Consider the following 27,792-nt stretch of genomic DNA (forward strand, 5'->3'; position numbering starts at 1 on the left):
CAGGCCATGTAGTCAAGCTCAGCTCGCAATTCACATCAGCTGATTGCCACGTCAGTCAAGCCCATGTCAGCTGACCAAATTCCATTCTTCGTAATCAATTTGGCGCTCTGCTCAAACTGCTCTAGCCTGCCTATGTTTGCTCCTTCTCTGCTTGCTGTTTTGCAACCCACCTCCTCCACAACTCCTCTGCTTGTTGTTCTGTCTTATCAATGTCATTAGTGGTGTCATTGATGCTTGCTCTGTTCTGCAAGGGGTTCTTTGCTGCTGTCTTATTTTCTGCCTCAGGCTTTCCATGTATGCTCATGGAAAGGTAGTGGTGGTGTGGGGTGTGTGTGTGTGTGTGTGTGTGTGTGTGTATGTGTATGAAAGGACAGAGCCATACCGGCAACTATATGCATTACAATAAAGTTTTCTTTGACTCAGAAATCCAGACTGAACTAATTTCCCCCCTGACATTTCAGAGATCGTTTTGTGAGAAATCTTTGCATTTTAGAACTCATTTCATTCATCATGACAAAACACATTCATCAACATAAAAGTGCCACAAAATTTTGTATCGCAATTTGATATACAAAGAGCCACTGTTCTACTCAATATATACTGCCAAGGCTTGTCACTGTTTGTCTTAGGAAATGTTACTGACACGAGGCATTATTTTGAATGTATAACAATAAGCAAAAACAGAACGTCCAAGCTTATATATTGTAACATTTTCCAGGACATTGCAAGTTTTCAATATAGACTGAAGCTTCATTTGGTCTTTGCTGAACAACATGCATGAGACTAAGTTCCATGGTTTAGGGAAGGTTTCTACTAATGGATTAATGCTGCGGCTGTAATGACTGCTCAACGTGTTCTCAGGTGTGCCAAGCACATTAACAGAGTAAACAGTCTCTGATGGGTGAGCCCCAGGGGTGTCACTGAAACGAACAGATGATTTGAATGCTTACAGCCTCGGACAATGTCACACTTGACAGCCCTGCACAGAGACACATGCAGAAAAAAAGGCAGAAAATGAAAGCGAGACCAGAGAGATTTAGAAAACACTTGATGCTCAAGTTTGAGCTGGCAGTGAGTGAGCGGATATGTGGCTCTCCTCCCTCTCAACTACAGACAACGAGCTGCCGTGCCAAGGGATGCGAGATGATGCCAGTGCTGTATTCATCACATATGATTAGGGCTGCATGATGCATCGAATTCCATTCAGACGTCCCTGTGATCTCATATTTATGAGACAGCAGTTCTGTCATGGTTGCATTAGCTGACGGATCCAACGTGACATTAATGTGGATGTTACGGCACATGCACAGGTAGGGAGGGCAGAACATTGAAGTAAATTAATCTACTGTGTGCGGAAGAAAAAAAGAGCTATCTTGTGATTCTGGGTGAAGATAATGATAAAACTCTGAACACAAATGAATGGGATTATCATTTTCAGGAGAATTGGCAGAAAATTTCATTCACTGTTCCCAGAAAATGTATTCAAATGACTTAAGCAGGCCCCCCCCCCCCCCACCTTCCTTCTAGCTTCACCATGACTTTCTGTTGTTTTGTGTTAATGTGACAGCTAAGAATCGTCTCCCTGATCTTTCCGATACAATCATTGGCTACAAATGTGAATTTGTTGCAATGCTTATAACAACAACAACAACAACAATAATAATAATATTACAGAAACACCCCCCAAAAAACAATAAAACCCCCGCTATACTGTCTAATCTTGCCTCATTGTCTCAAGTCAATCATGTCTTGTGGCAGATAATTTTAAAGGACTGGTGAAGGAGGTTGTTATTGTTCTGTATTGTAGAACAAAAATCCCATGAAATGCAAGCTAAATGGCGAGTATAAAATTGGGGGGTTTCAGTTTCACGTTCAAGTCCATCTTGGTTTTTGGAAAATGGAACATAAAGTAGAACACAACTGCAGGCTCAGACTGATCGCAAATAAATGAGACACGATTGGTGGCTTTGACATTTTTGGTGGCTGTGGCACAGAGCATTGAGACATAAGCACACACTTTGACACGTTGACTGTAAAATGGGACTGCAAATGGGAAAATAGAAGGCTCTCTTCAAAAGACCTGAAAATAACCTGTTGTCCCAATTTTTCCTGCATCTTTGGCTGCTTTTTCTTGCTGAAAATGAATCGAGGTGATAGGACATGTGGAGTCAGGTATTACAGCTAAAATATACATAGCAGGTCAGGACGTGATGCGTGATCAGAATGTAGCAATGACTGTTGCGATCAATGATCAATAAAATCAAATGAAGTAGCTACGCTGTTTGTCATGGATGGACCCAGTGTATTTCTGGCAACAGTTCTTCAGAGTTTGCTGGACAAAGGCACAAGTCTACATTCCATCAAAACAATTGTTTATGTGCATTTCTAGGCATCACATTAAAAAAGCTTGATAGAATTTGAAACAACTCCCCTCATTTTTTACGTTCAATTGAGGTGGGTTTTGTTTTAAACAAATGCAAAAACAACAACAACGACAAAAAATGCACAACACTGGCGATGGAAATTTCTAATTCAAGTCAGTTCTGACAGCGTGAACATTTAACAACCATAACTGACCAGTTGTTTGCACCGCCATCGCCTTCAAGGATAACCCCAAACTCTGCCTTCATCTACAGACAGCAGCAACATGTCCAATACTAGCTGGCAGTTAAGAACAACTTGTCCAACCAGACAGCTTTTTTTTACTGGTACTCTGTTAGTTACAGCCATAGCCATGTGTTACGTTGCATGTGCGGCCATCTTCTGGCAGCATTACATAGCCTGTTTTTCTTTTTTTTACTTCAAAACAGCTGATGCAGCTGTACATTTTCCTTTCTGCAAATCCACAGCACATTTAAAATGAGCATGACAATTAACCTGAAACATAACTATGGCTGAAATTGTGCTGAGTGCCAGGTCATAGCTCCCCTGACGTGTGCTGCTGGCTTCAGGGAGAGAGTGCAGGGCTCCGCGGCCATGGCAGAAACAGCAGAAAACATCAGTGAAATGTTTTGTGGTGGTGCCACTTGAGCTACACACTGGTGCAAGCAGTCAGTGAGGCAAAAAGGTCCTGTGGAGACGATGATGTGGGCTTGAGTCTGCTAAAAAAATCGTTGCTTTGCAAAGCAAGATAGAGGCCAGGTTCTCTTCTAGCTTAGCGTCACAAAATATTGTTCAAACAGCCCAATGAACAAATATCCTCGATAAATGACAGTATATCAATAACCTGTGGAGCACTGGTTAGCCAACCAGCTATGCTGAAAATCTAAAAACTTCCACCTAAAATCACAGGGTCCTCTGAAATGAGCCAGATTTAACAGTAAACCAGCAGTTCATGAGGACCAAGCAAAAGAACGTGACCGCATTCTCAGTATTGCTTTCATGTCAGGCCAACACACAAACAGGTATTTCTGCTGGGCATCAAATCTGATGTAAAAATGAACAGGAAGAGGAACCTTTATCCCACCTTCAAATGGCATGATTCATCCTGCTGAAATACAGAGACGTTTTCACTAATGCAATGCAAACCACAGGAACTGTATGTGAGAATGCAAATGTCTTAATTGAGTGGATGAATTTTATTCTGCCAGCTCTCCAGTACAACATCATGTTGAATTGAGTCTGTGTGAATGGACATCGGGTCATTTTGTCAAGGAATTCACAGTCACTAACCAGGCTGGATGATGTATATACAGTATCATGTGACCGAACAAGAAGAATACAAACATCCATGGATGAAGAAGAAGGGTCAGTAATCCAAAATCATATCAAAATGGAGAGATTAGATTCAAGAACTTCAGTATGGGCCGGTACCATGGGCCAGCCATATCAAAATGATCTGACAACGAAAACTCTGACACACCCTTATTTACAGATTAGATTTGTGACCATAGCATGTCACTGCACTACATCTTACACGCTGTATCCAGACACCACAGCTTGGGCCGATCGAGTCTTGGAATTCTTCTACTGTACTCATCAAGTGCAAGAGGTCAAACCCTGACAATACCCACACATGATTCACATGATCCAGACTGTAGTTACCAAACCAGTCAAGGCAGATCACTGCCGCCCAACTTCAGTGTGGTTCTGTTTAGGTTACTTTGTGTTTAAAGGTGTTTCCTCCCCACTGCTGCCAAGTACTCACTCCCAGTGTGTGTTTCGGATAATCAAGAGCGGGGTCTTGACCTGTGCCACATGACGAGTGCCCTCAGAAAACTTCTGGTATGAGCTGGCAGCTTGGCTATGAGGACACAGCTAAATTAGAATTAATTGAAGGAACAACACAAACACATAAACAAGTGGGTGGAAGGGTTGGGACAGGGGTAGGGCAGGGCAATTAATAAAATTAGATTTTTTTATAACAACTTTGGCTTTCAATTGTTCTACAAAAAGATGGCTGAGGTAAAACACATATCATTTGGCATTTTGTGTCGGAGTGATTCTCTTAGTTGTTGTGTTTATGTGTAATAAATCAAGCATATTTCATCGATTATAAAAAATGCACACTTGTATTGGAGCACAAGCTCGAGCCAAGAAGACAGAAAGAGAAATATTAGTCAACAAGGAAGTTACAACCAATTCAGCCCTGACACTATATCAGGGATAAACCTGATATTTCCAAAGACAATTAATAAATCTGGTACATAATTATGTCAACGGTGATCATAATTGTTCTGACTATGCTTTGTGCAAAAGCAAACTTGTGTACTTTTAGATTTATAAAGGCGAATGTTGTGGAGGAACTGTTACCCATGGGTTTTTACAGCTGAGCCATTGTAGTGGTGCTCACGTGCTGGTTTTCCATCAGTTTTGGCTGCTGGTATTTCAAAACGAATCAGCGTGAATCCTACAACATTATGTCACCTAGGGTTGTGTTAGGAAAAACTCTCTAACACCTGTAGATGCCTTGATGTTTTTTGTTAGTTCTGTTCTCAATTACGTCCTCAGCGAAGTGGCGCACAGTGACAAGCAGTAAAACACTGATACCAACTACTCTCCTATACAGCTGATGACCCACGTGAAAGCTGACTGAACCATATCAGAGCTCTGAGCTAGTCAGAGGTCCTCTGGTGAATGTACGCCTCGCAGAAGCACACACAACTAAAGCAAAAGCTATGTTGTATTGATTTTTACCAACATCAAGCAAGAGTCCATCCGTGATGCAGAAAGTTCCAGTATTTCAGAGTACCAACTTCACACTGCTCAAGGATAGTTTAGTGAGATGAGCTGGAACCGAAGGGTCGCTGGTTCTTTCCTCACTCTCTCCGGTGACCATGTCAAAGTGTCCTTGAGCAAGACACTGAGCCTCTAATTGCTCCTGATGGCCCTGCGAGGGACTGGCAACCCATCCAGGGTGACCCCGCCTCTTGCCCAATGTCAGCCTGGATAGGCTCCAGCCCCTCCCACAGCCCTTAACAAACAAGCAGTATAGAAAATGGATGGATGGATGGAGATGAGCGGGTTGTTTTCACAAACACCACATTAGGAGATTGAAAACTGTGCTAATGTCAGCTAAAAAATACAGCTATGAAACACACACACACACACACACACACACACAAATATATTCGGTGAATAAGTGACTTTTGCACGCATGACACAGAAAAAAACCTTGTTCTGACAAGTCTAATGACTAGTGCGGGGGCTGTTTAAGGGGCGGGGCCTTGGGTAATGTGACATCCCAAACCAATCCTGATAATTTCTCTCACTTTGACCTCAGTCACTGTGACTCACATCTAAGTCAGGACAGTAGCCAAAATTTCAGTACCCGTGTCCGTCCCCATGACTGATCCATCCAATCACAACACGGCTTACAGACGGACACAATCCTGACTGTCATCTCACTCACTCTGTCATCTCAGACACAAAACCCTCTGATCACAGATCTGACACTGCGCCTCCTGAGGCCCCGGCGATGGACACGCCAACACTGACGTCAGTCGGATGAACGGTTGTTGAGTTCATGGAGTCACAGACAAACAAAGAATTCTTGGTTTTGAAGTTTCATAAAACAGTGGCAGATGTTGATCGGGTTAGGATGAAGGACATTTTCAGGTTGGAGCTCCTTTAAGGCAGCACGCTCTATCGGATACAGCTGTTATTTCTATGACTATTAGGAATTTAAAGCACAATTCTTTTTTTTTTAACTATGGATATGAGTGGTTAGTGGTGAAAATGGAATCAATGCACAAAATTTCAGACGAGCATTTTAATATCCAGGAATTCCCACTAAGTCACCAGTGACAAATTGATGGCATGTTCGTTCTGATCCAGTTTGTTAGTTTTTTTAAAGGATATTTTGTGATATAAAATGTAATATTTGCAAATGATTCATAAAAGTGATACATTCATAAATAAGGTATCGCATTAATGGGTACCCAGAGAAATCAGGGATACATTTAACAGGTGGTTTAAGAGGTTTTTTTGAGGAACTGTATGCACATCGTTAGGGGGCTAAGGACCCTTAAAGGTCTGATCCTTCGTGACACTGCCAAAAGGTCACAATTAACCACTTCTGAATTACTTTTATTTTATCCTGATTCGAATCTTAAAAGGCACGGCTATGGGAAGATCTTCTTGAGTGGTGTCTTTTTAAACCCGTATTTCTAGCAAAAACATATTATTCAATTACAAAAAAAAAAACAAAACAAAACCATGTCATGTGTGTTCATTTGTCCTGCTCAGACTCCAACCCCCACCCTGCTCTGTGACCACCAACTTAAACATATGACACCATGTCAACATCACAACCACTAATGATAACAAGTGGCTGATTCAGACAATCCGTTGTAGAAACTGGACAACATGCACATTCTGGCTCCGTTTCCAGAGTGATGTTGCGCATGAGGGCAGAGTGACCTTCCGGTTACACATTTGGACAACTTTTTTTTTTTTTTTTTACGCCCAGCACACTCGGAGTTATCATTTAAAATTTCACACTTTTATCCTACAGGAAGCTCGCACGGACTTCCTTGCGTCGCTGCATTAAAATAAACTAAAGTCTCATCTAGAATCCCCTGCTAAACAAACATCAGGAAAGGCTGCGATGAGGAAAATATCTCTTGCGCACCTTCCGAACCATCACTCCGTCTGTAGCTATTCACCATGTCCGTCCGCTCAACGCTGCTGTCACTTTACCACGACTTTCAACTCGAAGACAGACTGAGGAGTTCAGCCCGTCAAATACACATTACCTCCTAGCTACAACCGCCAACAAATAGGTGAAAGAGTGTCAGAAGCGACATAAAGTGTAACGAACCTTGAATTCGCAAAGCTTGAGAAGGGTTAGTTTCGTCTGTTAAAGGGCTTAGGACACCGCTTTCTACATAGGCTACAGCACGCGACGCCCTCCCATGTACTTCCTAATTCCATTATTCGGCAATATTACAGAGCATTTTCCTTGGACATGCTTTTATCCTACCTCGTAAAGGTCTCCTGAAGCCATTCTGGGGTGCGGACTCCGGCGGCGCGGCGTTCTTGCCTGCCCTGTTGGCTTTTTTTGGACCCTACTCTCTCGCTGTTTCGGTGTAAGACCCGATAGACGGGAATTAGCGAGCAGCCTTGTTATTCTGAGCAATCCGCAGTAGCAGATCAGCAGACAGTGTCAATCGAGCCCGGCGCTGTGCGATGGATCGTTCAACACTTGAAACAAACAACCATCCGGGGCGGTGCTGTTTACCAGGACCCAAGTGGGAGACTGAAAATTAGTCCCCGTCAAGCAGCTTGATGCAAGTGCCCTGCTCCTTTCAGCTCTGCTGCAAACCAACTACTCAACTAGAGATGGTGGCTGCCTATGTAGGTGTCTTGTGTTCTCTCTCTCGCTCTCTCTCTCTCTCTCTCTCTCTCTATCACACACACACTCACACACACACCCCAGCTGAAAACGACCCACTCCACCTGTTCACTTTAGAACCGACTTAGCCTAAATTATGAAGAAACATCCTAAACAAATGATTGGCAAGTGAATATGAACTGAAACTGTAAAATATGCAAATATGTGTGCACATATCATCCCCTTGACCTTTGCAAAATATTATTGCATCACTGCTGTCGTTTTTTTTCCCCCATTTTACCACTACCATTAAAATTAATGAATTATCCAAGGAAGCAATGTGCTGACGTGAAAAGAAAGGTTAGAAATGTTTCTCTGATAGATTTATAACACTCATCCTGGTGTACCTCATCGTGTGAGCTCGTCCAATCAGGACACAGGAGGGTGGCTGATGTAGGCTGTTTCAGTGTTACTGTTAAAAGTTTACTTCTCACAGGATTGTGATCGGTTATGCAAGCGGTATTAATGTTGTAAAGCATCCGCGCTTACAGTTTGAAGTGAAACTTTTAGGTGACCATGATGCTTCAGTTGTTTTTTTTTTTCTATGAGAATCTGAAAATCTGACTTATAGGAAACCAACCTAAACACCGATGATGTCATTGTTCTAAACCATTACAATGTGCATTCAACATTTACTGAACATGTAAGTACAGTAACATGTAAGTTGTTTATTGACACTTTAACCTAGTGTGAGTGAAGGAGGGTTCTGTGAATTTGGTTGCTCGTGTGTGTTTAGCAAGTTAAAAAGGTGAGAGCAAATGATCTTGGTGGCCGATATTCATTGAGTCACTCGTCATTTGTTTTGTAGTTCACTTTTCAAGTTCTTCCAAATAGATGTCTTGAATGTGCTCATTTAAGACAGTAGTATTATTATTTGAAACTGTGGGTGAGAATGTGTTGCTATGCCACTGGGTGTCCAATAGGAGAGATGGAAGATGATGGAACAATAAGAGAAAACTGGAAACTTAACCTAGGAAGAGGAAAACAAGCCAGGTTGTCAGAGGAGGCAAGGAAGAATGAACCTCAATCCCCCCCTGATGCTACAATAATATAAAAATCATATCAATCCACAAATTGTTTGTGTAGGTTACAGTGGACTTTTATACATCAAATTGAAGATTATGATGACCAAATTCCAAGTGTCAAACATAATATTTGAGCTCTGGTCACAGTGTGTTGTTTTTTTAATGAATGGGTCCCCACATTTAAAAAAAAAACAGGGCTCACATGGATGTGCTGGTGTATGCATGTGCAGCAATTGTACACGCACATCACAAGCTGCGATTTAACAACACAATGTACCTATTGTGACATATCTTTTTTTTTCAAGGTTGGCCTGTCTCTTTGTTACGGATTGTGGTAGAAAAGGTTAACAATAGCAGACCAGAGTGGATCCAGAATTTCAGATTTGATCCAAATTAGTGATTAATGGTTTTCACAGTACGTTTTCCTTTGACGTGATGCATTTGAATGTATCAAACCTCTATAGTTTTTTTCCTCTTCTTTCTTTTTCAAAAAATATGGCACTTTCTCTAACAAAGATATAAATACTTATTACACAATGATTCTGCATCCTTGTTGCAGGTTTGCCATAATAAGCTAAATATAATATGACAGAGAAAGAAATGTGATTGACGACAGTGGTTTGTCATTTTTGAGATTTAGTTCAAGTCTTGTTCGGGGCTTGTTTAAAATCTGACAGTCGGTCCTTGCTCATCGCTCAGTTGTCCTGCTCGTGCAGCAGCTGGGAAACGGTTGCTTATAGACTGAAGGATGACCACACCAGGAACTGGAGTTTGTTCATTTATTCTGCAAAGACAGCACAGCTGAACCGGAACTCAAGAAAAGAACCAATATAAAACGTAAAAAAAAAAAAAATTGGATTCTTTTGAATAATATTAGATATGCCAAGATTTGAGAATCTTCACCTTAATTAAGTAGAAAAGTAAATAAATAATAACAACAACAAATGACTTGGCTACACTTGCAGCCATCATGGTAGCAGGCATGCAGCAGAGGACACAATGACCAGCACTGAGTGGGTGTGTGCAGTTTTGAGAAGAACAGGAAAGTTTGATTTATGTCAGTTAGTTCCGCAGGCCTGATCCAGTATGTATTGGAGACTATAAATAGTTGCTCAAAGTGATTTGTCTGTTCATTTTTGCCAAGCGCTAATCCATATGATACAGTGTGGCATTGTTTTGATGACAGCAGAAGCAGGTTTTCTCTAATCCTGGGAACATCTTGACTAGTTTATTACGATTGCTGAAGTGTGTGAGTGTGTGTTTTGTTTTTTTTTCACATTATTACCAATGCATGCATTAGGCATGGAGGAGCTTTTGTTTCTTAGAGGTAGTGGTGCAGAGCGCTGTGATGATTAAGGCACTTGAATATGCACAACCTGTTCCATCTCAGCTCATGCTGGTACTGTGCCCTGGAATAAATGTGATACCCAATAAACTAATTTGTAAATGTTGTGAAAGCCCAATAAATGGGCAAGAAATCTGGCAGTGCCAACTCCCCATCTGCCATTTGTTTATCTAGACGTGATGTAATAATTCTCTGGATTGATTAATTCCAGATCGCATATGAAATGCATTTGTCTAATTCTCAACAAGAAGATTTTGTAATAAAAAGAGGTATTGTTTGAAAGAAGAACAAAAATTGAGTCAAGATGTTCATCTTGAGTTTTTTCCACGAGCTAAAGAGATAGAGGGATGGAGGATCAAGGCTTCAGATCTTGCTTGGCCTCCTCCAGTAACCTGAATAAATCTTTATTTTTCTGTGTTGCAGACCCCCAGGTAGCATCAGGAGCTATTTTGAATGGAAAGCGGTCCGACTCCAAGAGTTCAGTTGTGTATGAGTGTTGACTGGAAATATGAAGTTCTTTGAAAGGTTGAATATGTCACCTGAAATTTTTCCAAAACTGGTTATTTTATTTCAAGCCTTAGGGATACAAATGTCGGCATGATTTAAATTTTCCACTTCGAGATAACTTGAGAGTTTGACACAAATTCCTCCCAAAGCTTTCGAGTAGTTCTACGTCTTGTAATGTATCTGCATAAAAAAAAAACAAAAGAAAAAGAGAGGAAGATTTATGAAGAGGAAAAAGCAGGTTTTTGTTTGGGCACATTAAATTTTTTTTATTAGAAAACTGCAGTGGGCTAAATAATGCATAAACAAATTCATTAATAAATGTAATGGCATCATTAATCAAAATACATTGTCAAAAAACGTGTTTGATATTGTCAGTTATGTTATGAACAATTATTCATGTGCGATCTTATGAATGTCCAGCAACACCAGTGATTCGTGTGCCTGTGCAACAGCCAGCGGCTACCACACTTAAAAAGGACATGCAAGCAACAGACGCTAGCAACAGATGCTAGCACATTAACTCTTGCAATGAGAACCTCAAGTTAAACTCAGGACATTCATTTTTGTCTTAGAGGAAAATGCAATATTTCAGCACAGTTTTGACAATGCTGTGGTTCAGATCTGGTGAGGTTTAGGCACTGAAAATACTTGGCAGGGGGAAGGGAAAGATCATGGTTTGGGTTAAAATGGAGAAAAGGAAAAAAACAAAACAACAACAACAACTGAGAATGTCCCCATGTTTCCTTAAAAACACCCAGTTCTGTTGCCAGAAACACGGCTGCAAATGTACCGATGTCTGGCTCCTGACTCTCAATTACATGGATTGTACTGCATCACTGTGTGTAGCTGTAACTTCGCACAGTGGGTGAGAGCAGCCTGAGCATGCCCCTGTGGACGAGTATCTGTTGGACAGCACTCAAACACTAAATTTCTGAATATGCCATGGTCCAGCATCTTTCTTGAGGCCAATCATAACACCCCCCCCCCCCCACACACACACACACACTGCCAGAGGGGGCAACCTCTCAAATACCTCTCTCACAGGTGTACTTTAACATTCCATTGACAACTGTGAAACTAAATGATATATTTGATGCTTGACATAATCTAAACTTAAGTTAAGTTCAGGTGAAAATATGAAATGTCTATCTTAGTTTGTTAGTCAGTTAATCTGTGAGCGGCTCAATTAGTCCCCAATGCTCCTGTTACTACAAGGACCACTTTGGACTTCATCCTTCACATCCAGACATTCCTTCAGCCCCTGGTACTTTTTGATTCTCTGGTGCTCATTCTAGTTGATGTTACTGTCAAGAAGGATAGATGCATCAGTCACGAGCACCCCCTTTCTGCTCCTTGTCAGCCACCACTATGTCTGGTTGATTAACCAACAGCTGCTTGTCGGTGTGGAGCTCAAAGTCTAATGTGATCTTACAGTATGGGTCTGTTGTTCTCAACTCGTTTCAGGACCTCTTGGGGACTTTTAAACCATCCTGAACAAACATGTTCCTGTGCACCGTCCTGGCTACTTGATTATGCCTCTCAGTGTATGCGCCTTGCATCCCGCTACTATGTGCTGGTCTGTCTCAGTCTGCACTTTAGATCCTGTCTGCTGTCTGGCAGACCCCTACCTCTGTTGATCTGGTGCTTAGGCACTGTTCTTGTGCTGCTGTGACCAGAACCTCTGTGCTGTCTTTCAGGCCTCGCAGGATTTTTAATGGCACCCAGCCACTTCCTCTGTCTGGAGATGATACATCCTATGGAAGGGCTTGGTCTCCCGTGATATTTCCTCTTCCTCTTCATGTTCGCCATCTGAGGTTGCTCCTTTTATAAGTTCAGTTTATGTTGATAATGTGGAGGCATGACAACTCTGCAGCATCACATGCAAGTTTCATTTTTAATTGTATTATTCAGCCCTTAACAAATATTATGCCTAAATGCAATTTAAAAAAAGCAGTCAATACATTTATTATACTTTTAGTTTAACTCTTATTCAGTCATCATGCACACACTAAAGATCATAAAAGTCCTGTCCTACACTATTCACTCAAGCGACTCTCCAGAAATCAGAAGTGAAAATGTTGGACAGACCTGGCAGCCAATCACCCCCTGCCAGCTGTTATTGTGCGCTGTCGCCACCAACCACAGCTGCAGACGAAGATAGGAGGAACTATTTAAACAGTTTACCTGTCGACCCCGCTGCAACACACCTGCTCCGGCTGCTGTCAACCACATCTGGAACACTTCAGATCGCTGCTGGTTTAAGTCATTGAGCCGTAACAACGAAAGGACTTCTCATTTATTCGCCGAGGGATTTGGATTACTGCATTAACTGGATTTGAGCTGGCCATCACGCCGGGGTTTTAAGATAAGTGTTCCGCCTTCCTAAGCTAAGTGTTTGTGCTGGGCTGCTTGGTCTTTTCAGCTCCTCTCCGTTTTCTTTTGTTTTTTGTTTTACCTTCTTCTTCTCCTGTAACCCGGAGGTCTGCTAACTGCTTGTTCTGCACAGCTGCTCTGATAAAGCTTTGAGCAACTCAGTTAGCTTTGTTGCTACGGCTAGCATAATTTACTGGCTCCTGTGTGGGTAATATACACCCCTGTTTGTTATTATTCTGCTTATTTTTTTTCGGGAGGGCTTTCATTTACACCACATGTGTATTAATTAGTGCTTAATTAAATTCAGGTTATTTTGTTGTTGGAGGTATTTCTTTTGGCGTCTACTGCCTTGCTGCTTTTAATCTGTGCTCCCAGCAGGCTGAGATAGTTGCATTTTGCGTGTTTTTTTTTTTTTTTTTTAAAGTTGTTGTTGTTGGGTTTCTGTTTGCTCATGTTATTTAAATGTTAATTAGTGAGACTAGCAATCAAGATTTTAAAGGGATTTTTGAAAAAATCTATGTATGAATATTCAGTCATTCCCTCAAGCTGATGGAAGGTCAGATGGAGTTGTTGTTCGTCCATAAAACACAGCTGAGCTTCACATGAAAGTGTTGCAGTCATTGAAATGGAAGGTGACCAACAAACTATCAAACCCTCCATACTGCTTGACCAAAGAAAGGCGGGTATCCTGAAGCCTTGATACGCCAAGCTTTTTTTTGAAACGCCACCATGTTTTCAACCTTAATTTTGCTTGTATCATAGCTGAATTTGAACCAGGTGACTGCTGGTCTCTTTCTGCAGCACTACGTCTTTACTGCCTATGCTGTTCAAATTTTATTTATATTTTCATGTCACTTGCTATTTTCTCCAGGGGACAGGGAATAATGTTCCAATAGTGACAACTTTGTCAAAAGTAACCGCAATAGAAGCCCCCTGAACTAAGGTATTAATTGTTAAGTAGCCCTAATAATTTATTGTCAGGAGTCTCCTTGCCTGAAATAAAATCATTCACACATGTAACCTTCAAAATAACCCAGGACAATATTCTCTTTGACGATAAAAATGGTAAAAATTCATATCCAAGCAGTAAGCTGTTTTAGAAAATCTTTTTTTGGGGTGGGGGGGTAACTAAAATATAATAAAACCTCTCAGCCTACGTAATCTTTTTTTGCTCAGATGATCGGTGTTTTATAATATTCCAAAGTTTTTAAGGTTTTTTCCTGACATCGGCACTCAAACCCTGCATTAAAATTGCCAAGGACTCCTTTATGTAGGAAAGCAATGATGATTACACATCTCGCATTCAGAAATGTTCCTTTAATAGAAGAAAAGAATCCAATGTGAATGTAAAAGCTAATATTTCTCTCTTGACATCTTCCCAGTTGGAAAAGTGCAGCTCCCGAGCCTCAAGCAGTCCATTTTACATGCCTCGCTGTCACTGTACTTGGCTCTTCTGCAGCTGCTTTCCTCTCAGGTTGACTGGACTGGTGGGTATCTGGATGCGTGTGGTTTACCTTCATGTTGCTAACGTTCTCTGAAAGCTCTGGGAAAAGCAGAAGTTGAATTCCACCGTCCACATCTCATTGATGACTGGGTTCACTTTGCTTTTTGAATACACAGTGGTTCCCGTCTCCTCATATCATTCTTCCCCTCTTTTTTTTTTTTTTTTTTTTGCGACCTCCACGCCTCATCCACATGCTGTTCCTGACTTTCCTTCTAAAACCCAACACTAGACAATTAAACCTAACTAACCCCATGATAGGCCATGTGCCTTGTGCTAATTTGGTCAGAAGTTAGTGTACTGAAACCATCTTTACTGGGGTTTGGAAACCTTGGCTTAGGTTGTGTGGCTTTTAAGAGAGTACTGCAACATACTGCTGTACGTGGTTTATAGACTGTTGCCAATGAAAACATTATTGGAAGTTCATTCTATCAATCATCCTGACAAACTCAGCCTCCACTCCAGCCATTAGCAACACTGTGAATCGTAGTCGTCCAGTGCTTTAAGTAAATCACGTATCCATTTTTGTTTCATTGAGACAACATTAAAATGTTAATTATTTGATTTGACACGACAAGGATTGTCGACCTTTTGACAACCAATTTAACTACAACTTTACTTAAAATAAACACTACTTCTGGGCTCAGAGCAAACGTGGTCTATCTTTCGGTCAACACATCAAGATGTCACTGTTCTAGTTAGTAAAAGAATGCTGCCCTTCTTGTTTCTGTAGTCCGGAACTTTTTTTTTTTCCATCCCTACCATTATCCAGTTCTTGTTGGAGGAAATCTTGTTTCACAATTTGTGTTCAATCATTTATGTATTGCTACCTCATACCACCAGGTAGCACTGTTGTAAAGCAGGTACAATTTGAGATGTTGTGCACGGAGGGCAGGAAGAAGTCAAAATGGCTACTACTGAATGTACAACATGATGCGGCTATGCCGTTTGTACCTTCCAGCTTTTTGCCAGTGACCTCGGTTTGCTAAGGTGCTCAGCATTCTTTTATCAATGAGCCAGGTTACAACTTTAAAAACAAATCAAGATTTTTCATCCCGTCAGCAAAGCTTGGTGAATTTGAGATCCCTCAATGTAATTGCCATGGAGGGTGCAACCCATCCATGAAATGGCTGGGATCCCTTTAGTGAGCCAGCATGATTCTGATTGATCAGTGACTGACTGAGATGAGAGTCAGGATGATGCACTGAGATGAGAGGCAGAATTGCTGAGATGAGTGTGTGGATGAATGACTGAGATGATAGTTGAATGATAGATGGACCACGATGGCAGTCAGGAAGATGGACTGTCAGTCAGTTTATGGCTTGAGCTGAGAGTTGGCTCAGATTACTGTCGGTATGTAGTCTGGATGGGCAGAATGACTGTCAGGTGAGTTATTTGACAGGCCGGATATGGTGTGAAATAAGAGTCAGAATGACTGAGCTGGTAGTCAGGACAATAGACTGAGCTGGTAGTCAGGACAATAGACTGAGCTGGTAGTCAGGACGATGGACGAATGAGTCAGAATGACTGAGATGACATCAGGGTGACAGACTGATTGCTGCTCCATGACAGTAATATCATTTCAGTTTTGCTGAGATGTTTGTTTTGATGGTACAACTAAATTTAATTAATCTGCTGTTAGCTTGTGTGTGTGTGTGTGTGTGTGTGTGTGTGTGTGTATTCACACATTTACAAAATGCACTTTTTTGGAAAACAAACAAACAAACAAACAAAACTCTCATCAAAGAAAATTCTAGCCCAGCTTAAACAGAAAACCAAGCCCCTACTTAGGATTCATTTAAAGCGGCGCTTATTGGAACATGGGTGCAGAGTTGTTATACGTATCTATTGTGTTTGTCTGAAAGCCTGACAGAGGGGCTACGATAAGGGGCCGGAGCTGTTGTTGTTTGTGCTGAAAGTGTGTCTGTAAGCACTGATAGCAGTTAACCTACGACTGGGTGTAACTGGGCAGGTTATTTGTCTGTAATGAATTACAACATGAAAACTAGGCAGACACAACAAATTGTCATGTCTCAATCTTCTGAGGCGCCACCTGATACGAAGCATCAACACTTGTTAAAGCTTTTTTTTGTTGTTGTTGTTGTTTTTTTCCTTCTTTGCCTGTAACGTAGCACTGCCTCTAGCAGTTTGCATTTTCTTAGAAAGGCATCATAAATCTAAGTTCAGTGTAAATACGTGCTGTTGAGATGTGACTGAGTTTCCTGTTGGTTGGATTCAGTGCAGATTTCCAAGGGTTTTGAAAATCAAACTTTTTTTCAGTAACTCTTTTGAGGCTTTGTCTGAAAATAACTTTTGCCGAATTTGAGAAGATTGCAGAGGTTGTGGCCTTTTGTAAACTTTTGCTGTTTATTTTTTTTCTTCATTCTATTTCACACTGGAAATTGTCTGATCTTGGTCTCATTGATGTAATCCAATGTTTCCTCATTTTTGAAAATCAGATTTATGATTAAAAGTGTTTTGTTTAATTGTACTTTTGAATATAACCCATTAGTGGCTCGAGACAAGGAATCCCTAAGGGGTGTGTGTATGTGTGAGAGAGAGGATCTGGTAACACTGTAAAGAGCTGGTGGGGTGGAAAGGTGCTATAATTTGAGTGTACCGTTTGTGTGCTTGCGGCACAGAAATGAGAGTCTCGGGGGACAGACCCTAATCTGCCTCAGACCTGGTGGTTTCATTTCTGCAGATCTGAGGAAGTGCAATGTGGAGTTTGAAACACTTTGAACGAGAAGATCTTGACAAAACAATGAGAGACTACTTTGAGGCTGGGGACTTGATGACTCATTAACAACCTCAGCACACTCCAAAGACGGCTGAACCACAAGCTGCTGCAAGAATACCTACCCACGCCATGGCACGTGTGACGTCAGGAATAATTAAAGGTATCCAGCATCCTGACCGTCATCTCAGTCCCCATGGTCAAAGCTGGTTCACCACTTGGTACTAATTTTACTTTACTAGATAAGTCCCAGCCTGCATGCTGTCTCACCTCATATTACATTGCTTCCATTCTCATCTACAACATGTACAGTAGCACCACAGGCAAGCGTTGCACTTCCCTCTCACTCTTGTGTACATGTCATAACACAGTTTGTCCTGCAGGTAGTGCCATATGCTTACTTACATGGAGTGGAGAACCAGAAAACCATACCAGAAAACGCCAGTATTTAACCTGTGTTTTTTTTGGGTGAGGTTTTATAATCTGAATTCGTTGAATGTGTAAAATGCAAGCACGTACATTCATAAACAACCTCATTGCACATGAGTGAATGTAAAATATGGTTGAGATTTCAGGAGTTGGGACATTCCCTCAAAATGCTGCTGCTCAGATGTGGTGATGTGTTCTTATCACATGGTCTCAGCACCTCAGACAGGGCAGGTTTGGTTCACTCATCAAGTTTTAGTCACTTTACACCTGTTGACAGGCCAAGTGGGAGTCTTAACTGTTACATTCTGCGTCAGACTTTGCTTACATTGAAATTTGTTTTGTGAGGATTCTTTATTTGCTACGAAAAAATGACACCTTAGTCATATCCTGAGTGGAAGCACTGATATGACCTACGCTGTCATGTGATGGGTGTCAGCCTTGACATCTGTATACCATTTCAATCCGAGGGGAGAAAAAAAAAAAAAGGATGTATGAAAAATACTAACTCTTTTAACAACTTGTCCATTTGAAGCTGATGGAATGAAACAGCACATTGAGAACCATGCGAGCTGTAACAATTAATGGAACGAATGGAAATTAATGGGCAACTATATTTTTCAAGCAAAAAAGCCAAACATTTTCTGGTTCCAAACTCTTAAAGTGTGTGTGTGTGTGTGAGTGATCACTTGGGGTCATGGAAAGTTCTGATGAATATTTTTCATTTTCTTGACTAAACACTGAAAACAATTTTTGTTGTTCTGTAAAAGACATTTATAGCAGTTCTACACTCCCAAAAAAGCTGTTTTGTGTTTTACACAGACGGGGCCTGCAGCACCGTGTCCTGACTTGACCCCTGTGATGATGAACAGGAGACCCACATTACACAGAGCAGGATGACTCCTCTTCCTGTGATTGGATGCGTTTTTGGTGTCATAGTAAAGCCAAACTCTTAAGTAGTACCCCTGTGATTACTGTGCAGTATTTGTTGTATTTTGTTGTCGATTGAAGGATATTTTTTGTTGCTGATGGTGATTTCACGTAACCGATGCGGAACTATGTGATTTTGTAACGTTAGCAGGGATAATAGTCCTTTCATAACTGGTGGGTTGTTGAAGAATTTGCTGTGTCACTCTCTAGTGAACGGTAAGACATGGTTGCCATCTAAACACACGCGTCCCCCTGTGGGGTGAAATGCTGTTACGTCGTTGGGAATTAATCTATCAAACTGCGGTGTTCCTTTTGACGCAGATGATGAACATGATTTGCGCTTTTTACCACACCTCCACAGTTCATCTGGTTTTGCCAATGACCTCTTTCATGTTCAGTTAGCTTTAGTTCTTCATAGATGAGTCATGAGGCGCTGAGTTTACTCTCCACAAATAGTGACGCGTCTGTGTGTGTTTTTCACCATGTTGGATTAGCAAGAACATAATGAAGGATAGATTACCAGAGCTGTGTCGCACGTCCACGTTAAATAGGATGAATCACCTCCCCGTCAAACCACATTTGACTGATACATTTGGTTCTGGTAAATGATCTCAGGTGTCAGGTCATTTCAAACCACATTACCCTTAATCTGCTTTTAAGGGCTGTGACAGATGACAAGAAGTCCCACTAGTAGCTAGGAGACGGGCTGTGAGAAGAGGAGTAAATGAATGGATATTTAGTTAGCATGTTTAGTTTTCCCTTGGACTGATTTGATGAGTATTGATGCCAGAACTCATGTTTGCACGATTTTATGATTTTAACAGTGGGACAACAGGAAAAAATATTTGCCGCACTTGTCCACTTGCATGCAAGAGCTTTTTGTGTTTAAAAAAAAAAAAAAAAAAAAAGTACATCGTTTGGCTCGCTAATATATTGAAGTAGAAGTTGAATATAGTGTAGTTTAATTTGCTTTCTTAGAGTTTAACAGTGTCTCATCTTTTATATATTTTGAAAATTTAATGTTTTTTTTTGGGGGGGGGGGGTAATGGCTGTGAAAGTCCTTTGATGGTCCAAATGGGGTTATTATATAAGTAAACATTTGTCATCATGTAAAGGATACAGTAGTGCTCCTGTATCAGATCAGACTAATGGTACTTTTTTCTGTGCATGATCAGATATTGCTAAAACAAACAAATTGGAATGCAGAGGCCGCATTGACATCCTTGGAGCTCAAATTAGACTTCCTTCTGTCCAGTAGAGGGCAGACAAGTGCCACTAATATCATTGTTGAGCACTTCCCTGTGCTCTTTTTGATTGTTGTCCTGAGGTAACTGAGCATTCCATGACTATCAACTGTTTTTCTGGAAATTGTGTGCTTTTTTTTTTTTAAGTGGATATTCAAATTCATTCTGTAATCGTTATTAATTTGTATGCTGTGGTCTGGAGAGTCTAATTATGGGTAATGTGTCTCCAAAAATGTGACCCAGACTGGAAGAGGTTTAAAAAAAAAAAAAAAAAAATCATCTTTTGATTGTGAGAGGGTTAAGCTTTGCCACATCAAGCTCACCTTTTCAGGTATCAGGACTCCAGAAGAATAAGGATTAATTATTCAGCTACAATTAGTGTGATGTCAATAGTAATTGCCTCCAGTTCAGCGCTCCTCTGACATTGAAGTGTCCTGTAATGACACTAAAACTACGCCTCCCTCATTCTTAAAACTCTCTATTCATTATAAAGTCACTGTGTGTATTCTGGTGCTTACCCACCCACCCTCAAACACACACAACACACACATCCCTTTATTAGGGCACCATTGCTTAAGTGTGCACCAGCCCTTTTCGTGCGTAGAGAAATCTTGTTCATTCTATCCATCCATCTACTGTTTATCCTGTTAAGGGTTGCGGGGGGGGGGGGGGGGGGGGGGCTGGAGCCTATCCCAGCAGCTTTCAGGCTTGAGGCGGGGTTCACCCTGGATGGGTCACCAGTCCATCGCAGGGCCAACACATAGAGACAGACAACCATTCACACTCACATTTAGCCATTTAATTTTTGTAGCACACAGGCAAAAACATAAACAGTCAAAAAACACATTGGAACATTCACCCCCCCCCCCCAAAAAAAACCCAAACAAAAACCCAAACAAACAAACCCTAACCCCAATTCTAAAATTACAAGCAAGACTTCACCCTCAAATTAAGATTTTGTCCTTTAGGGTCCTGTAATTTGGTCTCCAAAAAGCTGTCAAACTTTACAAGTCTGAGACCCCAGAGCCCACAACAGTCTTTTCTCTGGATTACATGTGTGAATGTTACACTAGGGATAATAACTGACTTTCAAATATTGATAAGAGCTGCTTATATTTATTTAACACATTTTGTACCGGCCGTTGAGTTGTAATATTTACTGTGTGTTTTCTGATGCAAACAGTTGATTAGGTGGTTAAGGCCTCATTTCCTGGTAATCGAGCCAAAATATGCTGTAGTTATTGCCATGAATGGAAATGGGAGGCTATTATTCATGCATATAGTTTCACTTTAAAATAACTCTCTGGGATCACCATGGACAATATTTACAATATTTGTTAAAACACTCAACTATTGGTATTGCTCGTATTTAAGTTGTGAGAAGTTTTGCCTGTATGTGGTGTTATTTAACATTGGGACGGCCAGTTCAGCTCTGAAAAACCCCAAATACCACATTGTAATGTGCCTTCCCACCGGGTGAAACTAGATTTCCCTCATGCTTTGGTATTTCAAGTTGTTGGACTCTACCATCGCAGAAGATGAAGTGTTTCTAGATCTAAATCCTTCACCCTTTTGCTTGTCCACTTTTTGAATCACTCATGTTTTGACTTGTCGAGTTCAGAACAGCTACTGTTATGAATCTGACTTCAAATGTTGAAGATGCTTTGCCAAACTCTTAAATTTCTGCTTTCAGGTTCAAGCTTGAGCAGCCAGATGTGGGGGGAAAAAAAACCCAAACTGCACTCCAGCTCCAGGAATGGGTCAAGAGCAGTCGCCATTATGTTGGAAATTCACTGGTGATAATGATGAATTGATAATACACAAGTTGAACTTCTATCGGTTCAGGTCTGTTTCCAAACGAAAGTGTGTGTGTGTGTGTGGACATCTCACTTTGAGGCCAAGAGTATTGATGCTGGTGATAAAGAGATATAATAATGTCACAAGGCCATAGATGACAAGGAGCTGTAAGTGGAGATTGGCTGAAGGGTGTAGCCAGTAATCATTTGTGAAAAATAACAGGACCCATGTGAGGGTACAGAAATGGGGGACTCATGAAGACCAGACCGGAACAGGAGTAAGACAGGGGATTAGTGTTTCCCTGCTCTTAAGAGGGACAAGTCTGTCCTGATTACAACCAATAGGTCTTGATTTCACATGACAACACCAACTCCTCCTATGAGGGCGCATCTGTATTACAGAGCTTGTATGAGAGAGAGAGAGAGGAGGAAGAGTTAATGTCCCATTGGGTTTGTTATCCTTCCTAAAAGAGTAATCTATATGATGAAGAGCATCTTTGTGCCAGCACTTTTCCTCACCTGCGGAGCAGCGCTGAATCCGTGCCTTGTTCTCTCTTCTTGTAAGAAGACAAAGAAGTTCCAGCTGGTTGGAACACTGATTGTTCCATTTAAACGTCTCTATGTTCTTGAAATGACTGAATCAGGCCTGACTGCTGCAGGATTTTTTGGGGCAATGTTTCTACTCATGTAACTCAGCCTGAATTTTTAATTTTACGTTTTTGCATTTAATGCTTCAAATGTAGCTTTCAAAGACCGGATGCAACAAGTAATGGACAGGATCATTTACAGGTTAAAAATGAACTTTTTCCACACAAAATGAAACGTATCATAATTAGTGCTTGATCCATTCTGGATATTTGGTGGTTGAGCCTGACGCCAAATTAGAGAGTAAAACCTTTTTTTAATAAAAGCAAATATTTCTGCAATGATCCTCCAAACACTTACGGCAAAGACATGGAGACACGGTATCAGCACACGGAAATGATCGACTTCAGTGGAAATTTGATCATTGTAAAGAACTCAAAGTGCCTTTTTCTGAATGATTGGCTGCTCAAATTTAATTAGTGTGCAGATTAATTCAGAAAGAGTTGCTGTAACGTTGTGCTGGTTGGACTGTCCTACGTGCTGTAGGCAATCTAGTTGAACCTGTGATCATTCCCCTTCTGCTCACTGGGATTACCTGCACTATGCTTTGATGCAGCCGAGTACTCAATCTGCTGTGGTTGTTTGCATGCATTTGTGATGATGACCACTTCTAAAAGAAACGGTAGATAAAGTTGAGCACGATGTGGATCCAAAAACAAAAAAGCAAACTTCATTTACGATCATGCCACTGTCAGACACGTGGAACAAGACCGTTCCTGACAGTATTTGTGCTGAGTTTGGCTTTACTGACTTTCAATGAATGATCACTGAGAAAATCTGAGGCAAAAAAAAAAAGGGATTGTCATGTTCAAGTGCAGCCACAAACCATTTGTAATCATCTCGAAATAAGCTGCAAGAATGTGTTCAGTCTCCTTGTAATCCCCCCAAATGGTTGGAAAACAACTGCAGAACTATATAAGGCCTACTGGGTTTTCCCTTCCATCATAAGAAAAACAAGCGTGCTGAGAGTTCTCGACCATGTTTTATGGTTGCTTTAGCCTCTCTGTCCTCTTCTCCTGTGTTTGACCCAGGGTGTTGCTCAGCTACACACAAACACAGAGTAAAGAGGCCACGGAGGAGAGAGTGAGCCAGGTTAGGTGAAGGTACGCGTATCGTACTCGACTTGACGACACTTTGAGTAAAAGGTCAGAGGGATTTTTCCACCTGCTTTATTTTGGTCATTTTAAAAACCACAGCCGGATTGTAAATGTAAAGCTACATACAAACTGACACAGCGCTGCTTGTATGAAGCCTGTTAATTCTAGTTGGCCACAGATCTTCAACCTGGAAAATTCCTGTAAGTGTTGCTAATACTGTTATTGCCACACATTTTACTTGATTGCACTGTGCAATGCTTCGTTGTTGTTCTTTATTCAGCTACATTATGTCTAAAATTCAATCCTAATAAAATTTTCAGTTTACACTTATACCTTTTTTTTGAAAATACTCCCGATTTTAAGCTGGACTTAAATATAACTGAGTCCTTCTGCACTTGCTCCACACCCACCTCCTCAACCAGCCGCTCCCCCAGTTTTATGCAGATAAGACTGAAGGCTTTCCTCTCCCAGGGTTGGATGTGTGCCCAGTATGCAGGAGTTTATCTGGCACACTTGTCCCTCCCTCCATATTTCACTTCTGGTTCTACTCTCTCTTTCTGATAGCTTTATCACTGTGGAGGGGTCAGATGCTGACAACAGCATAAGGGCCGCTTAAATCGCTCTAAACAACATCTATCATGCACCCTATAAAATAAGCTTCATGGCACACACAATACCCTGGCCTCATGCTCAGAAATGCTCGTCTATCATGTGGCTGCTTGATCCCAGAAAGCTCTTTTTTTGATGATATGTACAGTCCTGAGAAAAGTAAGGCTTTGATTTGGCCCTAATCAGTCTTTATGAGGAGTTTTAGATTACAGAGTTCATGGGAGATCTATCAGTCATCAGGAAAGGTAGGTAGACTCCTTGGGAGGTGACAAATGGCACCAGCCCACAGCTCTTTTATTGATCGATCAGGAGGAGGCTGGATATCAGTAAAACCTCTTTGGAAAACTAAAAATCTCACTGAGAGGCAGTGCAGTTGTTCTCAAGTTCTGCAGCCAAAGCACAGGGAGGTGGTGCAAAAGGGAGGAAAGATGGACACGAATTGACTTTGATTATTGGCCTGTAATGTCATGCTGACAGGTTGCTTTTTCGATCAAAAAAAAAAAAACTGAACTAGATTAAATGCAGGTGATTGAATAGAGATTGAGGACACTTCATGGCCCTCAAATTGCAACAATCCAGCAGTTTGTAAAGCATTAACTTGATTAATAGCTGGATGTGATCAGATTGCAGGAAAATTTTTCATTTTTTAATTTTCAGAAAGCTTTTACAAAGTGACCAGTTTTCCCATTTTAATAAGTTAAGGGAATATGCCTTTATTTATTTTTCCATTTATTTTTTTAGGAAATACGCTTATTGTCCATCATGTTTAGTGCCAGACGAGCAAATAGATGCCCCTCTCTCCTCTCTGGGTGCTTTATGGAGCTCCAGACCTGCACCGGACAGCAGACTCCTAGTTCGTGATGGAGTAAACTGTCTTACAAGTCCTCAAATATACTTCTATTAAAATGATGTTTGCCTAGAACCACGGTTGTAAAGAGCATTTGCTTAAAAAAAAAAAAAAACAACTAAAAAAAAAAAAAAAAAAAAACCTCTTTTAAGGTAAAAGAGGTTATTTTGGAGTAGAGAACGATGGAGAATAAATATTTCTCAAAAAGTTGGCACGTTCCCTTCTGAAAGTGCTTGGAATATTTCAACGTGCATGAATTATGTTGCTGTAGTGGCAAAATATCAAGTGTTTCTCACTAATGTTTTGACTGCTACAAGATAATAACAAATGGCTCACAGGGAGAATCAGATTCAATGGGCTGAAAAGTGTAAATGTCCTGTTGCAGTGCAAGAAGAGAGAGAGAGAATGAAGGCTATCGATGGCAGCCTTCTCCTTGCTCTGTATTTTATCTAGTTGCGTGTTCTGGATTGCATCTGCGCTGCATGGAAAATTGACCCACAGAAACACATTATTTACTGTAATCATCATTTTTTCCTTCTTTTGGTTGAGCGAATAACTGAGGTCCCGTAAGCAACTGATCAGAAAGATTAACATCCAAGTTACATGTGCCCTCATCACAGGCTGTGAGGGAAGAATACCTGAATAAAAATCTTGAGAGGAGGATCAGAAAAGGGAGGGGAAAAGCCCCTTCAAAAAAACAGTGACCTGGAAAAGAGTAATTATTGACCAAGTCCATCACTTAATTAATTTAAAAGCCCTCTGAGAAGTAAGAGCCGCTCAATGTGCATCCAGGAAAGTTAACACACTGGTCTGCTGTACAATTTAATAGTTCGGACATGATACATCCAGTGAGTGGTCACCCATTCAGTGAGGCCATTTATGAGCCAGCGTCTTCTTCACGGCTCAAAAATCCTCCTTTTGGTCAGTAATCACTGAACTGTACAAATGTAATTTAGATACTCGATTGGGGAAGAGATTTCGATAATTAAGAGATTTTGTAGAGTGCATAATCAATTTAGCTGGCTATTCATCAGAAACAATGTGATGATTAGCCCTCGTGGCAGGCTAAGTGCTTCTTATCTATTAGAGAGAAAAGTTAAGTCTCCCTTCTTAAAGAATCATTTAGCATATACAATAAGGAATCAGGGTTTCAGTTCATGGAGGGCTTCAGCCGCAATGTATGATCGGATTACGGTATGTAAAAAGCGTGAGCTTTAATTGAGAAAAGATACACGTTCTTTTGATTATTTGACAAAGACGAGTCCCAAAATAGTTCCCTTTTTTTCTTTCAAATTAATCAAGAATTGATTTTGAATCAACAATTCTGGAACAAATGGCTCAGCTTTCAAGGTTTGTTCTTTTTTTCCTCCAGCCTCTAATCAGACGTTTATTAAAAAGGACTATAAATAGAAGAGGGGAAACCAGCTCCGTGAAAATTTTTGGAGACAATATGTTTGTTGTTTTTGGTTATTCCTGTCTTTTTTTGGGATTGTGCTGCAGGAGGACTGGCTTCCGAAAACATGAGACCAATGGCGACAATTGCAGAAAAAGAAAAGGCCCAGTGAAGGCTGTGAAGAAGAGTGAAGGAGAGTGTGTCTTGGCACCAGCTCTGATTCTATTTACGGCTTTTAACAGAAATCTGATTAACGGAGGCATTTTAAGCAGAGTGACCCGGAGGAGGAGTGAGGAATGGGGGGGGGGGGGGGGGGGGGTGCTTTCATTAAATCAGCAATCGATGCCAGCACTCCTCAGAGACCAGTGCACAGGAATAAAAGAATAAAATAAAATGAAATAAAGGAGCCATTTCCCGTGTTTGTCTTTACTGTTTTGAGTTGAAGTGCACTGTGGATGAAACACGGCTCCACCATAAGGAGGGCTGCTGCCTCTTACCCTGGTTTTTTTATGCCTCATAGTTTGGTGACAATAATACATGAATTACAAGATAACACTATTTTTTTTTTTATGATTATAAGCGGTGATTTTAAGGATGAACGGAGATGATGATCTTAGTTGTCAAACCACCAGCTAACTGCTAAAAAGACATAATGTTGTAGCTCAGTGATGCAAAACTAGCAATTTATGAGTAGAAATGATCTAACACTGGAGAATTTCCTCAGAAATGAACCTGAGGCGATGAGCTGCAGGCCTGTCTCTCCCCAGCAGATAGAGCCATTCAAGCCTGCATTATAACCCCATTAGATAGGGCTGTTGCACTGAATGGTTTGCCTTTAACACCGACAGGGTTTCATATAAGAACTGTACAAAAGCAAGTTGACAATTAATCCCAGAATTAGGGCTCGATATATGATGCCTCAGAAAGGGAAAGCAAAACAAACGCCTGCAGTAGAGCTGCAAGGTACATCTATTTTTAAGGGCGCTGTTGTAGTTGAGCTGGTCATAAAAGGTTAGAGGAGGTTTAGCGGTGTGGATTTACACAATGGACAGATGCACTTGAGTACCATCAAGTTTAACAACGAATTTCACCCTGAGTGTGGAAGAGTGGTGGTGGAATATTGTTGACGGTAATGCTGATTAAATGATGCACGCGTTCGTCTGGAATTGGTAAACCTTTGAGGGTGCAGTTCTAAAACCTGTCCGTTTCAACTAGTCCCATTCTACTGCTTTCTAACTTTTCCCCATATTCTCTTTTTAGTATGTGGTAATGGCAAAGAAGGGAGGCAATTACTAGCAACACACCACGATCATTCATGGACCTTAACACATCATGCATAATTACTTGTGTTTTTAAACCACTGACGGGGAAAAACTCTGCAGACTGTAGAAATGTGCAGTACTTTTATCCCTGTGACTAAAGGTACTGTAACACAGACAGATTGCACCCTGGAGAGGGTAAATCTGGTGAAAATAATCTGTCT

At 41.0% G+C, this 27,792-nt stretch overlaps 1 protein-coding gene and 1 long non-coding RNA gene across 2 annotated transcripts in view; one reads left to right on the forward strand and one right to left on the reverse strand.

The window, feature by feature from the left end:
- Positions 1 to 7,792, reverse strand: part of LOC147269462 (chromodomain Y-like protein 2) — a 29,484-nt gene extending 21,692 nt beyond the window's left edge. The window contains exon 1 of the mRNA XM_086185236.1: positions 7,424 to 7,792. Within this exon, the coding sequence (XP_086041362.1) occupies positions 7,424 to 7,447 (24 nt within the window). The 5' untranslated portion in view covers positions 7,448 to 7,792. The remainder of the gene's footprint in view (positions 1 to 7,423) is intronic.
- Positions 7,793 to 12,457: 4,665 nt separating this feature from the next.
- The window catches only part of LOC147269463 (uncharacterized), an 87,711-nt gene continuing 72,376 nt past the window's right edge, over positions 12,458 to 27,792 (forward strand). Inside the window, exon 1 of the long non-coding RNA XR_015110079.1 lies at positions 12,458 to 14,571. This is a non-coding gene — a long non-coding RNA (uncharacterized LOC147269463). The remainder of the gene's footprint in view (positions 14,572 to 27,792) is intronic.

Source organism: Aulostomus chinensis, chromosome 2 (genome assembly GCF_037954235.1).
Source record: "Aulostomus chinensis isolate RoL2024-O1b breed Wild chromosome 2, RoL_Achi_v1.0, whole genome shotgun sequence".
Classification (NCBI taxonomy): domain Eukaryota; kingdom Metazoa; phylum Chordata; class Actinopteri; order Syngnathiformes; family Aulostomidae; genus Aulostomus; species Aulostomus chinensis.